A 17,893-nucleotide genomic window follows, 5' to 3' on the forward strand; every position below is an offset into this window, starting at 1 on the left:
AGCATTTTGTGAATAAACGAAACTAAATATGCATTGTCAGCTAAATATACATTGTTAGTAAGGGCGTAGCAGGAGAGCTACTGCCTCACAGCGCCAGAGACCCGGGTTCGATCCTGATTACGGGTGGTGCCTGTACGGCCTGAAGAAGAGCCTCGACCCGAAACGTCACCCATTCCTTCCCTCCAGAGATGCTGCCTGACCCGCCGAGCTACTCCAGCGTTTTGTGTCGACCCTACCACATATGACATATCTGTCTCTTTTGCAGGATGTTTGAGACTCTGCAGTCGCTGTTTTGGTCAGTGTTTGGGCTGTTGAACCTGTACGTCACCAACGTGAAAGCTCGGCACGAGTTCACCGAGTTTGTGGGCGCCACCATGTTTGGAACCTACAATGTCATCTCCCTGGTGGTCTTGCTCAACATGCTGATTGCCATGATGAATAACTCTTACCAACTTATTGCAGTAAGTGTGTCCCAATGCTTCTTTACATACAGCAGATAGATCGGGTGATTTTTTTTTAGTTTAGCTCAGAGACAGATTTGTTTTCAGTCTAGTTTGTAGGTTTATTGACTTGGTAAATGTAAACATTCTCGCTATTGAGGGCGTGCAGAGTAGGTTTACTAGGTTAATTCCTGGAATGGCGGGACTATCATATGTTGAAAGACTGGAGCGACTAGGCTTGTATACACTGGAATTTAGAAGGATGAGAGGGGATCTTAGCGAAACGTATAAGATTATTAGGGGGTTGGACACGTTAGAGGCAGGAAACATGTTCCCAATGTTGGGGGAGTCCAGAACAAGAGGCCACAGTTTAAGAATAAGGGGTAGGCCATTTAGAACTGAGATGAGGAAAAACTTTTTCAGTCAGAGAGTTGTGAATCTGTGGAATTCTCTGCCTCAGAAGGCAGTGGAGGCCAATTCTCTGAATGCATTCAAGAGAGAGCTGGATAGAGCTCTTAAGGATAGCGGAGTCAGGGGGTATGGGGAGAAGGCAGGAACGGGGTACTGATTGAGAATGATCAGCCATGATCACATTGAATGGCGGTGCTGGCTCGAAGGGCTGAATGGCCTCCTCCTGCACCTATTGTCTATTGTCTATTGTCCCGAGTGGGTATAGGATCGTGGTTAATGTGCGGGGATCGCTGGTCGGCGCGGACCCGGTGGGCCGAAAGGGCCTGTTTCCGAGCTGCATTGCTAAACTAAACTAAATTAAACTAAACATTTCAAAGTTTGCGGATGACACAAAGCTGGGTGGCAGTGTGAGCTGTGATGAGGATGCTATGAGGCTGCAGGGCGACTTGGATAGGTTGGGCGAGTGGGCAGATGCAGGGCAGATGCAGTATAATGTGGATAAATGTGAGGTTATCCACTTTGGTGGCAAGAACAGGAAGGCAGATTATCATCTGAAATGGCGTCAGATTAGGAAAAGGGGAGGTGCAACGAGACCTGGGTGTGCTTGTACATCATTCACCGCAAGTAAGCATGCAGGTTCAGCAGGCAGTGAAGAAAGTTAATGGCATGTTGGCCTTCCTTGCGAGAGGATTTGAGTTTTATAGAGCAAGGAGATCCTACTGCAGTTGTACAGGGCCCTAGTGAGACTGCACGTGGAGTATTATGTGCAATTTTGGTCTCCTAATTTGAGGAAGAACATTATTGCTATTGAGGGAGTGCAGCGTAGGTTCACCAGGTTAATTCTGGGATGGTGGGACTGACATATGATAAACGAATGGGTCGACTGGGCTTGTATTCACTGGAATTTAGAAGGATGAGAGGGGATCTTATAGAAACACATAAAATTCTTCAAGGTTTGGACAGGCTAGATGCAGGAAAAATGTTCCCGATGTTGGGGGAGTCAAGAATGAGAGGTCACAGTTTAAGAATAAGGGGTAGGCCATTTAGGACTGAGATGAGGAAAAACTTTTTCACCCAGAGAGTTGTTAATCTGTGGAATTCTCCGCCACAGAAGGCAGTGGAGGCCAATTCATTGGATGTTTTCAAGAGAGTTAGATTTAGCTCTTAGGGCTAAAGGAATCAAGGGATATGGGGAATAAGCAGGAACGGGGTACTGATTTCGGATGATCAGCCATGATCATATTGAATGGCGGTGCTGGCTCGAAGGGCCAAATGACCTTCTCCTGCATCTATTTTTCTATGTTTCTATACAGCGCTGAAACAGGCCCTTTGGCCCACCGAGTCCGTGCCGACCGGCGATCCCCGCACATTAAGACTACCCTACGCACACTAGGAACAATTCATAATTTATACCAGGCCAATTAACCTACAAATCTGTACATCTTTGGAGTGTGGGAGGAAACCGAAGCATCTGGAGTTTGTATGTGTAGGAAGGAACTGCAGATGCTGGTTTGAACTGAAGACAGACACAGAAAGCTGGAGTAACTCAGCGGGACAGGCAGCATCTCTGGAGAGAAGGTATGGATGACATTTCAGGTCGAGACCTGAAGAAGGGTCTCGACCCGAAACTTCACCCATTCCTTCTCTCCAGAGATGCTGCCTGACCCGCTGAGTTACTCCAGCTTTCTGTGTCTATCACTGGAGTTTGTACGTCCAACCCTGTGACCTGCGTGGGGTTTTCTCCGGATGCTCCGGTTTCCTCTCGCACTCCAAAGACGTGCAGGTTTGTAGGTTAATTGGCTTCTGTAAATTGAACCCAGTGTGTCGGAGAGAACTAGTGTACGGAGTGAATCACTGGCCAGCATGTACTCGATGGGCCGAAAGGCCTGTTTCTCTACAGGCGCTGAATCTCTAAACTAAACTAAACTAAAATGCCGCAGAGAAAAATACGAAAGAATAATGATGTGTAGCCATCACAGCTGAGTCCTAATTGGACATCTTCAGTATCATGGTAGGAATTTCACACAGCAGAGAAAGCCATCGAGTAAATGGTTGGTACCTGAGAGATTATCGCTTCGTCTTACGCATTTAAAATATAATTGTTGCTTGCTGTCTTTTAAAACAAATTATCCAGTTCATATTTTGCAATGAAAGCCATTAATAATGTGTAACTAATTGCGTAGAACAATGGTAACCTTGAACCCGACTGATAGCTAACTGCATGTCTTCCCTGCACCTTCATGGCATGTTTACGATCGTGTTCAGAATTTCAGTGCAGAGAGAAAGCAGAACTAACTTGTCTCTTGAGGACAGAGACATATGTGTCCAGTTCTCATTGCATGTTTCCCCTAGCGTCATCTTTAATGCAGCACCAGGATAGCTTGTGGTTTATCCAGACACAAAATGCTGGAGTAACTCAGCGGGACAGGGGGCATCTCTGGAGAGATGGACTGGGTGACGTTTAAGAAGGGTCTCGACCCGCAACATGCGGTTTATCCTGCCCCCCTGGGCGGGCAATGACTTGTTAAAGGAAGCTGGGCACGTTGGGCATTTGTGCAAGAGGTCTATTCTTCTGCAGGAGGATCACGAGAAATTATTTCTGTCAGTTGACAGTCTGGCAATCTGTAAGTCACAAGCAAATGCAGATGAGAGAAGGAGGGGGAGTGTGAGAGAGGGAGAGAGGGAGGGAGAGGGAGAGAGGGAGAGGGAGAGAGAGGGAGAGCGGCAGAGGAGAGGGGGGAGGCAAAGAGAGAGGGAGAGAGGGAGGGAGAGCGAGAGGGGGGAATGCAGAGAGAGAGGTAGAGAGAGGTAGAGAGAGGCAGAGGCAGAGAGAGAGAGAGAGAGAGAGAGAGAGAGAGAGAGAGAGAGAGAGAGAGAGAGAGAGAGAGAGGTAGAGAGCGAGAGGCAGAGAGAGGCATAGAGAGAGAGAGAGAGAGAGAGAGAGAGAGAGAGAGAGAGAGAGAGAGAGAGAGAGAGAGAGAGAGAGAGAGAGAGAGAGAGAGAGAGAGAGAGAGGCAGAGAGAGAAGCAGAGGCAGAGAGAGAGCGAGAGGCAGAGAGAGAGGTAGAGAGAGGCACAGAGAGAGGCAGAGAGAGAGTGAGAGGCAGAGAGAGAGAGGTAGAGAGAGAGAGAGAGAGAGAGGCAGAGAGAGAGCGAGAGGCAGAGAGAGAGAGAGAGCCACAGGGAATCGCAGACAGTGGTACAAGGGCAACAGCTCCAGTCTCGCATAATCAGAGGGTGAGTCAGTACAGCCACCAAGGCAGCATGGATCCAGCATTCACCATGGGTCATGGACTGAAGTCCCACAGCCAGCACACAGCACAGAAACAAAGCGCATCAACTATGGGCGGCACGGTGGAGCAGCGGGTAGATCCGCTGCCTCGCAGCTCCAGAGACCCGGGTTGGATCCTGACCTCAGATCCTGTCCGTGTGGAGTTTGCACGTTCTCCCAGTGACCGCGTGGGTTTCCTCCGGGTGCTCTGGCTTCCTCCCGCATCCCAAGGACGCGCGGGTTTGTCAGTTAACTGTCCCTCTGTAAATCGCCCCCTGGTGTATCTGGAGCGGATGAGAAAGTGAGGTGACACAGAACTAGTGTGAACGGATGAGCGATGGTCGGCACGGACCCGTCGGGCCGAAGGGTCTGTTTCCATGCTATATCTCTAAACTCAACTAAACTAAAAATCCGCTCACTAAAATAATTGTCTCGGCAAGTTCATTGTCATCAGCTATAGATGAGGTTCAGATTTACCATTGCCACGTATATCGAAGTACAGTGTAAAGCTTTGCTTAGCATGCTCTTCTATCAAATCAGATAATACCATCCGGGAACACAATCAAGTCAAACTCAAGTACAATAGGTAGAGCAAAGGGGAAGATACAGAGTGCAAAATATAGTTCTCAGCCTTGTAGAGAAAGTCCAATGTCCGCAATGGGTTAGAGGTGAATGGGACAGTACCCTAGCTTATGGAAGGGCCATTCAGAAGCCTGATAACAGTGGGGAGGAAGCTGTTCTTGAGTCTTATGGTGTGAGTTTTCAAGCTTCTGTACCTTCTTCCGGACGGGAACAGTGAGAAATAAGAAGGACCGGGGGGTGGGACAAGTCTTTGACTACAAATGGGAGATTGGTGGTCAGTATGGTTGCCAACTGTCCCGTATTAGCCGGGACATCCCGTATATTGGGCTAGATGGGTTTGTCCCATACGGGACTGCCCTTGTCCCTTATTAGGGCCGGGGGGGACGCTGTAGGCCTGGACAGTGTAGGTGCAGACAGTGTAGGCCCTGAGGCCCGGACACCACCTAACGGAGGTTGCGTAGCAACCCGCCTCCCGGCCCGGGCAGCCCCTGTTGGTGGAGCGGGAGCACGTGGCCGCTGGCTGGGTGAGGTGACGTGGGGAGCGCGGGGCAGTGACGTCACCTTTTGTCCCTTATTTGTGAGTGAGGAAGTTGACAGCCCTGGTAGTCAGTGCTGACGCGGTGGGCCGAAGGGCCTGTTCCTGTGCTTGTATGAAGCTTATGGCCAGAGTGTTGTTTGTGACCGCTACCTGTGTCTCTGATCTCATTCCCAGGACCACGCTGACATTGAGTGGAAATTTGCAAGGACAAAGCTCTGGATGAGCTACTTTGATGAAGGTGCAACTCTGCCACCGCCTTTCAACATCATCCCCAGCCCAAAGTCCATCTGGTATCTCTGCAAATGGCTGCAAGCTCAGATCTGCCCCAGCACCGACGTCAAGAACGAGAAGCACGAGAACCTCAAAGAATTTACAGTATGAAGCTATATCGTTCTTTATCTCTACGTTGTATTGACTTTTCCCCCTTCATTCCCATTACTGTGCCCGGTGGCACAGCGGTAGAGTTGCTGCCTCACAGCGCAAGAGGCCTGGGTTCGATCCCGACTCCGGGTGCTTGCCTGTACGGAGTTTGTACGTTCTCCCCGTGACCTGCGTGGGTTTTCTCCGGGTGCTCCAGTTTTCTCCGGTGTATAGACTAATTGACATAGTAAAATTGTAAACTGTCCCTAGTGTGTGTAGGAGAGTGCTAGTGTGCGGGGATTGTGGGTCGGTGTCGACTCGGTGGGCCGAAGAGCCCGTTTCCGCGCTGCATCTCTAAACTAAACTAAAACTTGGCATACCTGCATTTAGGAACTGACGTCAGTCTATAAGCTACAGCTATTGTTTGCTGGTGCCAATGTATCTGGGGATTATTGATCTGGAAAAGACTTGGTCTTTCCAAGTCTCAAAATTGGTTTAAGAAACCAAATCTCATCAAAGTCTGTTCGACTTGATTCCATTTGCCCATGGTGACTCAATTTCATGGGAGATTAGACAATTACATTAGAAACCACAAAGTCCAGTTTAGTTCCGTTATTTTGGTCGGTGAGCCGAAGAACATGTTTCCACGCTGTATCTCTAAAGTTAACTAAACTAAACTAATCAGGCCACCCACAGTGTACAGGTACAGGATAAAGGGAATAATGTTTAGTGCAAAATAAAGTCCAGTAAAGTCCAATTAAAGATAGTCCGAGGGTCTCCAATGAGGTAGATGGTAGGTCAGGACTACTCTCTAGTTGGTGTTAGGATGGTTCAGTTCAGTTACTGAGTTACTGAGTAAGTGCGTTGTGTTAGGATCTGGAACGTCAAAAGGTCTTTGTTTGGCCCATGTTTTCTGATTGAGTATGGCCCATGTTTTCTGATTGAGTATGGCCCATGTTTTCTGATTGAGTATGGCCCATGTTTTCTGATTGAGTATGGCCCATGTTTTCTGATTGAGTATGGCCCATGCTTCATGATTGAGTATAGAGGGAGACTTTTACAGAACACAGAGTGTTGGAGAACTCTAGGGTCAGGCAGCATTTCTGGAGGACAAGGATGTTTGCCCAGCACTTTGTTTTCGATGCAAGATAGGGCTGGCACGGTGGCGCAGCGGTAGAGTTGCTGCCTTACAGCGAATGCAGCACCGGAGACCCGGGTTTGATCCCGACTACGGGTGCTGTCTGTACGGAGTTTGTACGTTCTCCCCGTGACCTGCGTGGGTTTTCTCCGAGATCTCCCACACTCCAAAGACGTACAGGTTTGTAGGTTCATTGGCTTGGTAAATGTAAAAGTTGTCCCTAGTGTGAGTGTAGGATGGTGTTAGTGTGCAGAGATCGCTGGTCGGCGCGGACACGGTGGGCCAAAGGGCCTGTTTCCGCGCTGTATCTCTAAACAAAACGTCCCTGTTTCTCTGACACTTTTATGGAGTTGTTTATATATTCTGCTGATAAAGAGTAATTCCAGAGATGAGATATAAGCAGAGATGTAATAACCCCCAAGTTCCATGAGAATAACAGAAAGATATGGCTTCCGACTTACTGCTCTGTAACCGAGTCCCAACCACCAGAAGACCATCTGTAAAGCTCCATCATTTCTCTAACGCCGGCAAGTCCTCCCTCAGATATGGGCCTCAGTTCCTCAGAAACTTGGCTTGTATACACTGGAATTTAGAAGGATGAGAGGAGATCTTATCGAAACGTACAAGATTATTAAGGGATTGGACACGTTGGAGGCAGGAAACATGTTCCCAATGTTGGGGGAGTCCAGAACAAGGGGCCACACTTAAGAATAAGGGGTAGGCCATTTAGAACTGAGATGAGGAAAAACTTTTTCAGTCAGAGAGTTGTGAATCTGTGGAATTCTCTGCCTCAGAAGGCAGTGGAGACCAATTCTCTGAATGCATTCAAGAGAGAGCTGGGTAGAGCTCTTAAGGATAGCGGAGTCAGGGGGTATGGGGAGAAGGCAGGAACGGGATGCTGATTGAGAATGATCAGCCATGATCACATTGAATGGCGGTGCTGACTCGAAGGGCCGAATGGCCTCCTCCTGCACCTATTGTCTATTGTCTATTGTCTAAACTGCTCACAATACTCACAAATGTGGCTCACCGTCGCCTGATAGGAGGTTTTGGGGATGGGGCGGGTGGTTGAAGGTGGAAATACCTGCTCTTTGCCCGGCGGACAGGGTAAACATTACATAAGAAGGAACTGCAGATGTTGGTTGAACCGAAGGTGGAGTAACTCAGCGGGTCAGGCAGCACCTCTGGAGAGAAGGAATGGGTGATGTTTTGGCAGCTCCACTGTGAAATCTCCTCAAGGCATGCCTACTTTGAAGAAGTTCTCCCCCTCTCTCCGATGGGAGTTCTGCAACATCCTCTCTCGCTGCTCCCCTCTGTGATTCCTCCTGCTCTCCGATTCCCATTCATTTGTTCTATATCTCTCTCCATCACCATCTAAGGTAGACACAAAATGCTGGAGTAGCTCAGCGGGTCAGCAGCATCTCTGGTGAGAAGGAATGGGTGACGTTTCGGGTCGAGACCCTTCGTCACTCTCTGAAGAAATGTCCCCCATTCCTTCTCTCCAGAGATGCTTGCCTGTCCCGCTGAGTTACTCCAGCTTTTTGTGTCTACCTTCGATTTAAACCAGCATCTGCAGTTCCTCCCTACACAGCACCATCTAATATCTCTCGTTTCCCTCTCCCCCGACTCTCAGTCTGAAGAAGGGTCTCGACCCCGAAACGTCACCCATTCCTTTTCTCCAGAGATGCTGCCTGTCCCGCTGAGTTACTCCAGATTTTTGTGTCTATCTAGCGCTAACCTTATTGTCTTCGATCTGCATTTCAATCTACTGGGCGTATACAGTCCACCCCATGTAGAATGAGAGTGAAGTGAGGTAAAAGACAGAGGTATTTCCTATCCTTTGTCAGAATAAGGTACACAGCCCACGGTAGTTCATGTCCATAAGTGATAGCAGCAGAATTAGGCCATTCGGCCCATCAAGTCTACTCCGCCATTCAATCATGGCTGATCTATCTTCTCCCTCCCAACCCCATTCTCCTTCCTTCTCCCCATAACCTCTGACACCCGTACTGATCAAGAATCTATCCACCTCCGCCTTTAAAAATATCCACTGACTTGGCCTCCACGGCCTTCTGTGGCAATGAATTCCACGGATTCACCACCCTCTGACTAAAGAAATTCCTCCTCATCTCCTTCCTAAAGGTACTGTCCTTTAATTCTGAGGCTGTGGCCTCTGGTCCTAGACTCTCGCACTAGTGGAACATCCTCTCCACATCAGTTTTCAGAACAATTCCCTCTTGGGATATTTCTAAGTACAATATGACGACAGGAATTTTGTCATAGGTGGAGTTTGTGAAACCCTATCAACTGCAGTGCATCCGTTACTGAATATTAGTTTATGGCTTCCAGATGGGATTGTGCAAAGTTGTGTTTTGTTGTGCAGTTGGATGACTTTCTGAAATCTTTCTTCTTTCAGGAACGACATGCCAGACGACTTGATCCAAAACCAACACTACCAGGTTTGCTGACCAGTCAGTATTACAGACCAGTCACATAAAATCAACTCACATCATCACAATCCTCTGCACGCAGGCAAAATATGTCAACAAGCCCGTTGTATTCACGTTATTCATTTTTCACCCATTCATCTCTCTCTTTCCCTCTTTCCCTCTTTCCCTCTTCCTCTCTCCCTCTCCTCTCTCCCCCTCTCCCTCTCTCTCTCCCCTCTCTCTCTCTCTCTCTCTCTCTCTCTCTCTCTCTCTCTCTCTCTCTCGCTCTCCTCTCTCCTCTCTCTCTCTCTCTCTCTCTCTCTCTCTCTCTCTCTCTCTCTCTCTCCTCTCTCTCTCTCCTCTCTCTCTCTCTCTCTCTCTCTCTCTCTCTCTCGCTCTCTCCTCTCTCTCTTCCTCTCTCTCTCTCCCTCTCCTCATCTCTCTCTCTCTCTCACTCTCTCTCTCTCTCTCTTTCTCTCTCTTTTATCAGAGACGTCGTATACACAGAGTCACAATGCCTGGAAATAGGCCCTTCGGCCCAACTTGCCCCACTCCGACCAACATGCCCCATCTACACTGGTCCCATTTGGCCCTTATCCATTTAAACCTATTCCTATCCACGTAGCTGTCCAAATGTTTTTGAAACGTTGTGATAGTACCAGCCTCAACTGCCTCCTTTGGCAGCTCGAGTGAAGATGAGTCTCGACCTGAAACGTAGCTTATCCATATTCTTTAGCGATGCTCCCTGATCTGCTGAGTCTGAAAAAAAGGTCCGATCTGAAACGTGACCTTTCCTTGTATCCATCCAGTAACTAAGCTGGTCAGGCAGCAAATCTGAACGTTATTCCCTTAACATGTATCATGTACCTAAACGTTATCCCCCTGTCATGTATCTATACACTGCAAATGAATTGATTGTAGTCTGTGTGTTGTCTTTCTGCTGACTGGTTAGCACGCAACGAAAAGCTTTTCACTGTACTCGGTACACGTGACAATAAACTAAACTGAACTAGGACTGAACTGGAGGCGACATTCTTCCTATTCTTCGGCAGAATGAGGTACACAAGTTGCCAGAGGAGGTAGTTGAGGCTGGGTCTATCCCATCGTTTAAGAAACAGTTGGACAGGTACAGTGGATACGACAGGTTTGGAGGGTTATGGGACCAATTGCAGGCAAGTGGGACTAGTGTAGCTGGGACATTGTTGGGCGGCGTGGGCGAGTTGGGCCGAAGGGCCTGTTTCCACACTGTATCACTCTATGACTCTATGACATGAATAGTCGTCGTTTAGGGTCGGTATCTCTCCCTCTTCTCCCAGAGATGCTGCCTGACCAGCTGAGTAACTCCAGCACATTGAGCTCTCTCCTCACAACATACGCCCTCTATCCAGGCAGCATTCTGGTAAACCTCTTTGGCCCTCTCTCCAAAGCCTCTCGATCCTTAAAATATCATATCATGTGAATAAAATATCTGCCCCATTATTAGAATGTCGATAAAACAGCTGCTGTTTTCTATTCTTTACTCCAAGACAAATTCCTTGTATGTATACATACTTGGCTAATAAAATGTATTCAACTCAATTCAATTCAATTCTTGTATAAACTTTTTGGAATTTTCACATTGAATGGGCCGGTGCTGGCTCGAAGGGCCGAATGGCCTCTTCCTGCACCTATTGTCTATTGAATTTATTATGTAAATTATAGTAATTAAAATAACAACCATCAAAAATTCTCCTATCCATTCAGAGAACGTGTTTTCCATCGGTCCATTCAGTTTATAATCATTGAAATTAAATGTAATTAAAATATAATAATAATATAATATAATATATAAAAATAATATAATATGAAAATAATATAATATTATTATTAAATAATCCAGAAGTCTGAAGAATGGTCCGATCCAAAATGGACACCTATCATATTCTCCAGAGAAGCTGCCTGACTTCGTTGAGGTACTCCAGCATTTTGTGTCTATCTTTTGTTAACATTAAACTCGTACTTAATCGTAAATATTCTAAATCATCAACATGCTGAGGCTCCAGTTTCCTCCAACATTCAGAGAAATCGTTCTTGTAGTGGACTTCTATTCATCCACAACTTCTCCATATTCCTGACACCCAAAGTACTAAATAATAACATCTCAAACTGACAGCCAGCCTCAAAGGCTTTCAATGGACAGGGTTTTAGATTTGCAGTAACTTAAAATGAAAAAAATCTCTTTCTGATTTCTGTCTTTGATGACTCTAACCACGAGATGATGTTCTGCATTCTTCACTAACCAGCAAGCTTTGCACCGTAAGATATAGGAGCAGAATCAGGGCCATTCGGCCCATTGAGTCTGCTCCGCCATTCGATAATGACAATAGACAATAGGTGCAGGAGTAGGCCATTCGACCCTCTCGAGCCAGCACCGCCATTCAATGTGATCATGGCTGATCATTCTCAATCAGTACCCCGTTCCTGCCTTCTCCCCATACCCCCTGACTCCGCTATCCTTAAGAGCTCTATCTAGCTCTCTCTTGAATGCATTCAGAGAATTGGCCTCCACTGCCTTCTGAGGCAGACAATTCCACAGATTCACAACTCTCTGACTGAAAAAGTTTTTCCTCATCTCTGTTCTAAATGGCCTACCCCTTATTCTTAAACTGTGGCCCCTTGTTCTGGACTCCCCCAACATTGGGAACATGTTTCCTGCCTCTAATGTGTCCAACCCCTTAATAATCTTATACTGAATCTAATAATAATAATCTTAATGACTGATCTATTTTTTTCCTCTCCACCCCATTCTCCTGCATTCTCCCCGTAAACTTTGATATTTAATTGTTCCTCAAACATCCAAGACATTTCACATTTAAAAAAAATTAAAAGTTGATCAATACTTGCATTGTCTCACCTGTAACTAAAGCGCTGGAGTAACTCAGCGGAAAAGGCAACTTCTCTGAAGAACACGGATAGGTAATGTTTCGGATCGCAATCCTATCCATGTTCTCCAGAGATGCTGCCTGAACCGTTGAGTTACTCCAGCACTTTGTGTCTTTTTTTGTAAACCACCATCTGCAGTTCCTTGTATCGACATCTCACCTGTAACTAGTTTGATGCTGTGTCACTTGTCCTCAAGATGGGCACAGAATGATGGAGTAATTCAGCAGCTCAGGTAGCATCTCTGGAGAAAATGGATAGGTGATGTTTTAGGTCAGGACCCTTAATCAGACTGACCCACTTGTTGTACTTTCTTGACATAACATGGAGCAAAGTTTTGAATGCACCCCATTCCACATCATTCACTGACAAATACCTGAAGGATATTGAGGTTTGAACAAGGGTCTCGACCCGAAACGCCACCCATTCCTTCTCTCCAGAGATGCTGCCTGTCCCGCTGAGTTACTCCAACATTTTGTGTCTATCTCAAGGATCACTTCCTTGTTGTTGCCTGTCCAGGGCGATAAGCCCAAATTCTTTCATTGCTTTCCTCATTATTGTGACGTGCTGACACAAGATATCTCCGTCTCGCTCTCCCGACTGTCTTCCTCCAGTTGCATATCTGTTCCATTGATCAAACCTACATTAAATGCTCATTGTACACTTTCACCTGTAGCTACACATTCGTTTATGGACTTGAAGCCAATTCTAGTGCAGTTCGCACAGTGTGGTAACAAGGCCACAAACTCTTGCTTGATATTTATTTGCGAGCAAACCTACTTTCTTACCCATCTTACTAAATACTTTGCTACATGGCGGCACGGTGGTGCAGCGGTAGAGTTGCTGCCTTACAGTGCTTACAGCGCCAGAGACCCAGGTTCGATCCTGACTACGGGTGCTGTCTGTACGCGGTTCGTAAGTTCTCCCCGTGACCTGGGTAGATTTTCTCCGGTTTCCTCCCACACTCCAAAGAATAAATTCTTTATTGCCGCATGTCACAGTGAAATTATTTGCTTTGCATAGCCAAGGTATGCAAAGAGTTGCCACATAAAGGGCGCCTACAAAATTACAAAGTCCAGGTTTGTAGGTTAATTGGCCTGGTGTAAATGTAAAATTGTCCCTAGTGCGTGTAGGATAGTGTTAATGTGCGGGGATCGCTGGTCGGCGCGGACTCGGTGGGCCGAAGGGCCTGTTTCCGCGCTGTATCTCTAAACTAAACTAAATTAAAAATGTGATATTTTGGCAAGCGCTGGAAATGAGTAATCCAAATGAATCATGTTAATGAGATGTCAGTGTACTGTTTCCACAAAAGTTTACCACGGAAATGTTTGTTCTTTGTTAATGAAGTGAATTGCCGAGATGTGTATCTTTAGTTGACATCATTAAACGTACAACGTACGTAATGGACTCCCCTTCTATTGACTTTAACATTTAAAATAAACATATTTAAATTGTTCCTGTCATTTCTCCAAACCTCCTCCATTTTATTCCCATCAATTCTAAAAAGATAATGAAAATGTCTCTTATTACAGCCAAAAATAATAATTATAAACCAGGATAAATATTATATTTTATATCAAGTATCCTTTGGTTAAAAGTAATGGCGAATCGTCTTTTTATCCAAAGCCAAAAGGAAAATCAACTTGTTTTAATCCGAGTAAAGCATTTACAAAAGATTGTCATCTTATGAAGCTGTCTTAAATATCAAGTCAATAGTTTGCATGAGATTCCATATTAATATTGCTTGCCTTTTAATGGAGCATTCGGTTTTGGTTAAATCCTGTTAACAATGTGAACTCATGGCTCAAAACCAAACTGAAATGATGTATGAAAATGTTATCCCATTGTTCCTTTTCATCTGACAGGAGGTTATTAAAAATTTAGTAAAGAGGTACGTAGCAGCTATGATCAGAAGTGCCAAGACAGACGAAGGACTCACAGAAGAAAATTTTAAGGTAAGCATAGATCTTGCATCACAGCTTTACATTCTGCCATTAATCTTTGTACATCGACAGCAGAAAAAGCTAGGATTTACTCAGCAGGACAGTCGGCATTTGTGAGGAGAATGATCGTTAATCGGTTGAAAAGATGTCATAACATGAATGAATAAATTCTTTATTGCCACATGTCAGTGAAATTATTTGCTTTGCATAGCCAAGGTATGCAAAGAGTTGCCACATAAAGGGCGCCGACAAAATTACAAAGTATCTCACACTGGGCCCTCCTTTGATTAGTTTTGTTTTGAGGTACAGCGCGTAAACAGGCCCTTCGGCCCACCGAGTCCACACCGAACAGCGATCCCCGCACACTAACGCTATCCTACACACATTAGGGACAATTCACACGTACACCAAGCAAATGAACCTCCAAATCAGTACGTCTTTGGAGTGTGGGAGGAAACCGAAGATCTTGGAGAAAACCCACGCAGTCACAGGGAGAACGTACAAACTCCGTACAGACGGCGCCCGTAGAGAGTGTGGCAAGGGCGGTGTGGGTCTTCGATTATATTATCTGCCTTCCCGAGGCAATGCTTCCAATGGATTACTTCAATGATGGGGAAGTCAGCATCCATGATGGACTGAACAACGTCCTATTTTCAAATGGTCACATAAATTGGAACATAACAAATCCAAGCCGAAGAATCTTTAGATTTTATGCTCAGAACAAGATTGCTGTTTATAAGATCATGTGATAGTAAAATTAGGCCATTCGGCCCATCAAGTCCACTCCACCATTCAATCATGGCTGATCTATCTCTCCCTGCTAACCCCATTCTCCTGCCTTCTCCCCATAACCCCTGACACCCGCACTAATCAAGAATCTATCTATCTGCCTTAAAAATATCCACCGCCTTCAGTGGCAAAGAATTCCGCAGATTCCACAGTTCCGGCACCACTCAACTAGATTGTTGACCCTTAACTCCTGTGACCCATCATTCATCCAATGACTGGTCTCATCGGCGAGTTTGAAGATGGACTCACATCAGTGACTATTTACGCAGTCGTGCATACAGAGAGAGATGAGAAGGGGTGTAGGAAGGAGCTGCAGATACTGGTTTACACCCAAGATAGACACAAAATGCTGGAGTAACTCAACGGGCCAGGCAGCATCTCTGGAGAGAAAGAATGGGTGACGTTTCAGGTCGAGACCCTTCTTCGAACTGAAGTCTGAGAATGGAGGAGGTACTGGACAGAAAGGTCAGATTTGGAATTGGGGGAGCCTCATCCATTGTCAGAGTGAGGCCCAGCGCAAATTGGAGGAACCGCACCTCGTATTTCGCTTGGGTAGCTTACACCCCAGCGGTATGAACATTGACTTCTCTAACTTCAAACAGCCCTCTCTTTCCATCTCCTCCCCCTTCCCAGTTCTCCGACCAGTCTTACTGTCTCCGACTACATTCTATCTCTGTACCACCCACTCCTCTGACATCAGTCTGAAGAAGGGTCTCGACCCGAAACGTCACCCATTCCTTCTCCCCGGAGATGCTGCTTGTCTCTCTGAGTTACTCCAGCATTTTGTGTCTTACCTTTGATTTAAACCAGCATCTGCATTTCTTTCCTACACGTCCAGCACTCATGTCCATATAGCCTATGGAATATATGTTTGCATATCTTATAGTATATGTCATATCACATACGTGTTCATATATATGTGTTTGTATAGCATATATCGTATGGCATATAGCGTGAAATATAGCGTGTCCTTTTTTATATCACGGTAGGAACTGAAACAGGATATCTCCAGTTTCCGCTACGAAGTTCTTGACCTACTTGGGAACAGGAAGTCATCACGGGGAACCTACTCGGCCAGCAGCGATGGCGTGCAAATGGATGAAGATAGTGCAGAAGATAAGATCAACAAATTAGTCTCGTTCAGCTTGGGAGGAGAAAGCAACGACAAGAAGCTGAAAATGAACTCGTTCAGCGTCTCGGCGCTTATTAAGTCCGTCTCAGGGATCGACCTGGAGGAGAAGGCGAGGATTAAACAGCAGCCTTCTTCGGTCCAGAACGGCAACCGCCTGCAGAGGTACCCGGCCTCCAAGAAGGACTCCTTCAAAAGGCTCGGCCTGCTGTTCAGCAAGATGAACGGCCAGCTGTCGGAGGCGCCCGCCGAGCCCGTCTCCAGCATCTCCGACGGACTTGTTCAGGCGCACAACATGTGGCAGGACTTCAGGTACACCCAGATCGCCAGCCCCGCCAGCAGGGCCAAGAGCGAGGGCAGTCTCAACGCAGTCGGTGTCAATGAGGCCGACAGAATCGACAGCCATTCGTCAACGAACCACACGGTCTCTTTCCATTGCTCTTCCAATATCAGTGCCTCAAATAACAAACTCATCGACTCGTCCAGCGATGTCTACGACTCGTGGGGAGAAGCCTGTGACTTGCTCATGACCAGGTGGAACAGCCACCAAGAGGACTACGTGACAACTCAGTTGTAAATCTGCAAGGACTACACACAAGAGGTAGTACTTTTACCGCAAGGCGATTTGGGTCACAACCACATGGAATTATTTTTAAAAACTATGAAACATCTGGAACGCAAAAAGGCTGTATTATGTAACAAGGGCGATTTCCGAAAGGAAAACCCTGCTTTCTGTAAATTACCCAGGAGAATAGTGCCAATACTATTGAACCGCCACCGCGATCGCCGTTATTTATCCACAAACCCCACAGCTACTTCAAGCCCAGGTACAGAACGAGACGACGGGCCACTCTGCCGTTAGCTTTGCAAAAGCAGCATCTCACCGGACTCCCCGCTCAGACCCCAGTGAACGACCTGCACAGTCGGCACCAAGTAATCTTGCCACAGAACGTTGTCATTTTAAGTCTAATATACATTTTTTTTTATTGGTGTCTGAGTTACAGCCAGTAAACCTCTCTTATACCAAAACGTACTTGGTCACAATCCGGTCGGTGTCTGGTTTATTTAGAGTTTAAAGGTTTAGGTTTACGTTTATTATAGGGTCATGAGGTCAATAAACAATAGACAATAGACGCAGGAGCAGGCCCTTCGAGCCAGCACCGCCATTCAATGTGATCATGGCTGATCATTCACAATCGGTACCACGTTCCTGCCTTCTCCCCATACCCCCTGACTCCGCTATCATTAAGAGCTCTATCTAGCTCTCTCTCGAATGCATCCAGAGAATTGGCCTCCACTGCCTTCTGAGGCAGAGAATTCCACAGATTTACAACTCTCTGAGTGAAAATGTTTTTCCTCGTCTCCGTTCTAAATGGCCTACCCCTTATTCTTAAACTGTGGCCCCTGGTTCTGGACTCCCCCAACATCGGGAACATGTTTCCTGCCTCTAGCGTGTCCAATCCCTTAATAATCTTATATGTTTCAATAAGATCCCCTCTCATCCTTCTAAATTCCAGTGTATACAAGCCTAGCCGCTCCAGTCTTTCAACATACAACAGTCCCGCCATTCTGGAAATTAACCTAGTGAACCTATGCTGCACTCCCTCAATAGCAAGAATGTCCTTCCTCAAATTTGGAGACCAAAACTGCACACAATACGCCAGGTGCGGTCTCACCAGGGCCCTGCACAACTGCAGGTCATAAGTGAGAGGATCAGAATTAGGCCATTCGGCCCATCAAGTCTGCTCTACCATTCAAACGTGGCTGATCTATCTCCCCCTCTTAGCCCCATTCTCCTGCCTTCTCCCCATTATTACTGTCATGTTTACCATCAGATCACAAGCCTCAAAATTCAAAGCATCCATGTCAGAGTGTCATTCCGTCATGGTGAGGCCCAACTCAAATTGGAGGAACAGCACCTCATTTTTTGCTTGGGCAGCTTACA

At 46.4% G+C, this 17,893-nt stretch overlaps 1 protein-coding gene across 1 annotated transcript in view; it reads left to right on the plus strand.

The window, feature by feature from the left end:
* Positions 1–17,396, plus strand: part of LOC144600697 (short transient receptor potential channel 5-like) — an 84,853-nt gene extending 67,457 nt beyond the window's left edge. Inside the window, 6 exon segments of the mRNA XM_078412592.1 lie at positions 266–461; positions 5,416–5,616; positions 9,156–9,167; positions 9,169–9,198; positions 13,953–14,042; positions 15,809–17,396. Coding sequence (XP_078268718.1) covers positions 266–461; positions 5,416–5,616; positions 9,156–9,167; positions 9,169–9,198; positions 13,953–14,042; positions 15,809–16,525 — 1,246 coding nt within the window. The 3' untranslated portion in view covers positions 16,526–17,396.
* The last annotated feature ends 497 nt before the right edge of the window (positions 17,397–17,893 follow it).

The sequence above is a fragment of the Rhinoraja longicauda genome, chromosome 15 (genome assembly GCF_053455715.1).
Source record: "Rhinoraja longicauda isolate Sanriku21f chromosome 15, sRhiLon1.1, whole genome shotgun sequence".
In the NCBI taxonomy this organism is placed as follows: domain Eukaryota; kingdom Metazoa; phylum Chordata; class Chondrichthyes; order Rajiformes; family Arhynchobatidae; genus Rhinoraja; species Rhinoraja longicauda.